The 6,000-nt window shown below is 43.3% G+C and overlaps 1 protein-coding gene across 1 annotated transcript in view; it reads right to left on the reverse strand.

The window, feature by feature from the left end:
* Nucleotides 1-6,000, reverse strand: part of ARHGAP20 (Rho GTPase activating protein 20) — a 61,871-nt gene that overhangs the window by 55,258 nt on the left and 613 nt on the right. Inside the window, exon 2 of the mRNA XM_010572609.1 lies at nucleotides 5,452-5,454. Coding sequence (XP_010570911.1) covers nucleotides 5,452-5,454 — 3 coding nt within the window. The remainder of the gene's footprint in view (nucleotides 1-5,451; nucleotides 5,455-6,000) is intronic.

The following is a 6,000-nucleotide window of genomic DNA, read 5'->3' on the forward strand; positions in this document are numbered from 1 at the left end:
TGAAAAAGGTAACATACAAAGCATCTTGACGATGTCTTCAAAAAAATTGGAACTGAAGATAAAGCACTCTCTTGTACTTTGTGTGTATCACTCAACTATATTAAGCTCATAAAGAGAATGGCAGAGCATGAATTAAATAAAGAATGTGTGAAGAAATTCATGGTACTTACTATTCCTTTTGTGATCACAAAAAACTCAAGTAACAGATACACAGTGTTTATAATATTTTACAAGTATCTAGAGATGTGAAAATCTATGCAACAAACAGATACGCTGCTGCATCTACAGCAAAGGTGCAGGAGGTGGACTATTGCAGGGGCTGTGTGCTGTGATTCCCCAGGAGCACGCTGCCCACGCTGCCAGGTTATGGTGCCTGACCGGTAACTATGGTCAGAGACGTGCAGGAGGATTCCTCTCACCCAGCCTCTGACTCGCACACCTGAGCTGTTTGCCCTGTGCTCCTTTTATAGTCAATAGAAAGAAAAGGACACATTTAGTGCACAGTTCATCTTGTCCTAAAAGTGCTAGAAGTTTTCCTCCACTGACTAAAAGAAAACTAAGGTGACCAAGAAAATTGAGTTAATAGCTCAATCCTCTCCTTGCTATCTGAGCAAAGGACAGGGAACAGATAAATTTGTGAGCTCAGTAACATAAGGAACAATTGTCTTCTCAGAGAGTGGTTTGAGCTTAGGATGAGAAAATGATATTACCCAATGTCTATTTAAGAGATTCATACACGAAATAGTGGAAAAATGTATTCAGTTCCTGACTGACAGGTGAACGCAGCAGAAATGCCTCCTCAGGAATGTGCAGACACCCTTGTAAAAGCCTCCCCAGAGATGAAAGGATTTCAGGCTCCTGATTTACAGGCTGGCTCAAGAAGTGGGTCAAGGCTGGGGCATCTGCCTGGGTCATTTAACTGGGTGACAGGGACAACACTCAGATGTGCCAATACCTTGAGCTGAGGATTGCACTCAAGTGGCTAAGCTCTCCCTCTCACTGCTTTATTCTTCTGGTAAAAGGAAGTCTGATTTTAACAAAGCCTACTCTTTAAAAGTATCTAAGTTAATAACCATGAGGGATTTCAACCATGCAGACTCTGTTCTTGTCTGAGCAACAAAACCCACCTGTAGCACGCCATTTCTGGTTTAGCCAGACATGAACCAAAGAACAGAGCACAAACCTTTACCAAAAACTGTAAGGCAAAGTTCAACTAACTGCCTGACAATCAAAAAATCTAAACAATCCTCAGCACCTAGCAGTTAATTTTCCAGGACCATTGGGCATCACTCTTTCCCCTGTATCACTGAGCTACTTAGGAGAGGCAGTAAATCATTTTTTCCTACATGCTATAACCCAGTATTTGTTAGACTTACAGTATATGGTTGTCTAAAAATACCAGAAATAACAAAAATCTCTTATACTTTGGTAGAGCAAGAAATGGCCCTGTACTGACCTATAACATTCCTGAGCCCTTATAAACCGGGTGAGAAGATGACTGCATTTGAACTGCTGGCTCAGGCAGCAGAGATGTCTAGGTCCCACGGAGAGCTCATTTACCATAAAGGCAGAGCAGGTGACAAAACTATGTGCTTTTGTTTATGCTGGCAGAATACTTTTACTTACAAGGACTTTCCTAAAAAGAAAGCCATTTTTGGATGGATAACTGAGGAGAAAACAATTGCAGGGGCACAAGAGGAAAGAGCTATCAACACAGTGGAAGCAAAAGCACATCATCATGGAGCAGCAGCTGCTAGAGCACAGAGCAAAGACAGAGACTAAAGGCCATCTCAGAGTAGAAAGAAAAATGGATGAAAGAAACTAGGAGCAAAAGATGTTCTACCAACTACCTCCCAAAGGATAGAAATCTTTGGAAACACTGATATGGATGTGTTCAAAAGATCTCACCCATCTACGTCAAAAGCTGGAGGTGTGGAAGATTACTAAAAATGTGGAGGAGAGGAGCGCCAAATAGTTAGCTTATGGGTCCTACTGTCAGCTGCACTGCACCCACAGTGCTCAGACCAGCGACTCTGGTTGTGGTGGTTTTGATGAAGCCCAAAGTTTCCTTTCAAGCCTGACACAAAGCAGGAAGGTTAACACATGGACGTGATTCTGCCCCAGTTTCTGTACAGCAAGGCTTTCTCGGGAGCAGTTTACAGATGACAGAGAGAGGAGATTCCCCCCACTCCACATGGATACTACAAGCAGCATTAAGTAAACAAGCAATAATTTGATATATGCAGTTCATGGGTATTAGATTCCACATGACCTGCCAACTCCCTCTCTTCCCTACTGCCACCATGAGGGACAAAAAAACCCAAACCAAGACTAGGAAACTCAAGAACTAGAACACACTGGTTTATGCATAATTTTCAGTTTTTCTTACGGACAGACAGAGGAAGGATTGCTAATGCTAGTTCATAATTAAAGCACCATCAGGAGGCAAATCACAACAGCAAGTTATTGTAAGCCAGCACAGCCTGCCAAGGTGATTTCAACCTAAGGACCAACTATGCAGATGACTTCATTAAAATAGGGGCTTTTTCAGTCTTCATCAGAGAAAAAACTGCTACAGCATATGTCTGTGGGATGACAGGAATTGTCCATCACTTCACTAAACAATGCCAGAGTGTTCCTGGACAGCCGAGATTCTGGAAGCAACTCACCAGATCCTCAGCCAGGATCATAGTAAACAGGACAGAGACTTGCAGGAAGATGAAAACTCTGCTTAAGGAGCTTTATGTTAAAAAACTTATATATAATGGTATGAGATCAAGTTATCATCAAATATAATGGCAAATACATACTTGATTCATCTTTGCAGAGTCAGACGAGTAAAGGGATGAAGATTATGTATGACTACCTTTACTCTTCCAATGCTGTTAATTTGCTTGAATTTTATCCAGTGAACTGTTGCTGTACTTGTGATCAGAATCACAAAGAAACACATTTTTATGGTAATGTGATACCATATTTCAAGTCTCAAACCATAAATACTATTTTGCTTAGGGTGCAAAATGGTTAATTTTCTGCACACGTTGTATGAGTAAATATTAAAAATTGCCGAGCCTCCAAAACATGATAAGTAGTTACTTGAAATCTTCAAGGAGGCAGCAAAAAATCCTAAGAGTGACTCCTTGTGTTACCAAATATTGTCTTATGTAAAATACTCAGGGTTGGTTGGAATCTAGCCCCTCTAAGAAGAGAGAAGTAAAACACCAGGAACTTATAAATACGGCTAAATGACTGCAGCTGCTACTGCTGACACAGTTATACTGGCATAAAAGACGTCTCTGCTGCATAGTTTGTTTTGATAAATTTGTAGAAATAAGCTCTATCAGTATAATCACTCTTACTCATGTTACTTCAATCCACTTCAGAGTTGCATCAATTTACTGGTATTGGTTACTAAACTAAACAGTCAGTACAAAACTTCTCTGTAGGTCAGCCACACATAGTCCAGTGACTCCAGTAAGTCCAGCAAAGGAGGGAATCTGGTCCAGAATTTTCCAAAAGCATTAACAAAACGCTGCACTTCAGTGTCACCTTTTATCAGGGTGTTTTGAATGCCTTCTAAGCATTTAACAGGGAGAACCTCCCAGTGTCTGTGAGGTAGGTTAGCAGTTCAAACCACTTTGCATGTCAAGAAAATTAAATGTTTCCAGGAAAATAGCTGAAATGGTCACACAAAATACATGAAAAAAAGTCCTAGACAATTTCCGTCTCTTGGTCCTATGATGTGATCAAGCATGTGATCCTTCAGCCAAGCAGAAGATGAAGTAGGAGTTCAGACAACCACAGAACAATGTAGCAAAACTCAGCTAAATAAATTTAATTTGAGAAAGGTATAGTCACGATAATAAAAAGGAAGAAAGGTTCAGTGGTTACTTAGCATTTGGGGCTATTTGTGCCAGAAAGTAAAATAGTTGATATTAAATACATATTTGCAACAAAATTGTTCAACTTGACGTGCTGTGTCACCAGTATCAAAACCGATTTCTTGCCAACACATTCTTCCATTTAACTGTATGTAACCAATAGAAGCAGTGTAATTTCCCCAGTAGTAAGAAAGACTTTCTGTATTGTAAAAAAATGCGATGCTTTGGCACTGAGTGGAAGACAGAATAGAGTCCACAGGACCCAAGTAGTTACAAAATATTCAAACTGTCACTGACATCCAGCTTCAGGCAAAATTAGGACTACCCCACTGCTGCACACGCATAAAGGCAGGAATCTTCTTCCCCAGATAGGCACAAAGAGACAGTGTGCTAGTAGTCTCAAGGGAGCACCACGACCATGGACAAGCAGCTGAGAGGTTGGCTGGATGTTGGTGGCTGCCTGTGTTGGCTCTGCGTGGTGTGCAAAGCTGCCATATGTTGCATGGCCCAGCCAGGGTCTCAAGCTGCTTCTCCGCAGGAGGATTTCCATCTGTACCCCCGCCGCATGTGCTTCCACGCTGAGGAATTCCAAAAGGGCTGCCAAGATCCGTAAAAAGTAATATTCCCGCTCCCTTGTCAGTGCTGTCAAAAACAAGGTCTGTGTTCCTTCGACTGCGGGCTCTTTGGAGCAGGAATAGGAAACACAAGTGCTACCATTAATATTTGTCCTCAGAATGCTGAATCATGTAGAACCTGTAAGAAAAAAATGTTCATCTTCACAGTACTTGAGCATCCCTTCTCATTTCAGGCAGGTACCTGGCATCAGGGCTCTGCCAGGTTGGAAGGTACATGGTACTCTGTCTTCGGCAAAAATGCAAGAAATGATAGAAGAAAAATCGAAGCTGCACATTTAGCCATCTCAAATTAGATCGCAGTACTTGGGAGAGGATGAGTATCTACTCCATCACTTTGTCCAGCTAGGCAGCAGAAGGTACTCCACCACTTTGTGTAGGTGTATCGCACTGCCTCTTCAGAAACCGATCAGGTATTGACTGCAGCAAAGCATGGTAGAAATCTTGGCCAAACACTCTTCAGGCAACAATTTCACCATTGGCAGCAGCTGCCATGCGAAGAGGTCCCCAGGGCTGCGGTCAGGCTGGAGCGCTATGTGCCTTGGTGGGACACAGCACACATGGACGCAGCCCATGGAAATGAAAAGTATTGCTCCCCAGCCCAAAGAGACGCTTTGGCAGGAGGAGAGGGACCGGGACTCCTCTCCGCACCACTGTGCCATGACCAGCGAAGCCCCAACCACCGCTCAGCAGCAGGACTGGACACAAGCTCAGCCTCTACTACCACGCATCCTAAACTCATGTCACCAGGTGGACAGATTTAGTAAAGGACATGGTAACCTGTCCAGTCATTCTAATCCTTCTAGCCTGCTTGGCAGTCAGTAGTATTGTGCACCTCCAAAGACAAGGCTGTGCATAGATTTAAATATCATTGTGAGGCCAAATTGGTAAGGCAGGAAGGTACCAGCTCTACTTTGGGTAGAAAAACACTACAGCACTTGCTAAACCAAAGAGAAAAAAAGAGTTCCAGTATTACACAGTGGGAAGAATGTGGTTGTTACAGCTCGTTCATTACAGCAAAGTATAAGGCAGAAGCAAGTACTTGGCTGTACGCAGAAGTGAGCATTTTGCACTTGATCGTGTCAGATGCTGAAAAGCAATTCAAGACTTCAAACAGATTTTACAACCAGTTTTGAAGACGGGATGACGTTCTTCTGCTATCAATTGTGATATACTTGGAGAGCGTAAGGCGCTTCTTCGGGAAGCTGCTCTTACGTTTCTCTTGTACAAAGCACGTGCAAGAGCAGCCAGCAAACCCCCTCAGCTCTAGCAAACCCTTCCCTCTCTCCCCCCCGGACACGCATGCAGCAGATCCCTCTTAGATCCCCTGGATAATCGTTCTGCAAACTTCCCCCCAGCTCCCTCTGACACCCACCTGGCAAAACCTCCGGACATCCATACAGCAGAGCCCCCCTTTAGGTCTCTCCAGGACATCCATGCAGCAAACCCCCTTATCTTCCCAGCACATGCCTGCAGCAACCCCCCCC

The sequence above is a fragment of the Haliaeetus leucocephalus genome, unplaced genomic scaffold (assembly GCF_000737465.1).
Source record: "Haliaeetus leucocephalus isolate CR32 unplaced genomic scaffold, Haliaeetus_leucocephalus-4.0 Scaffold351, whole genome shotgun sequence".
Lineage (NCBI taxonomy): Eukaryota > Metazoa > Chordata > Aves > Accipitriformes > Accipitridae > Haliaeetus > Haliaeetus leucocephalus.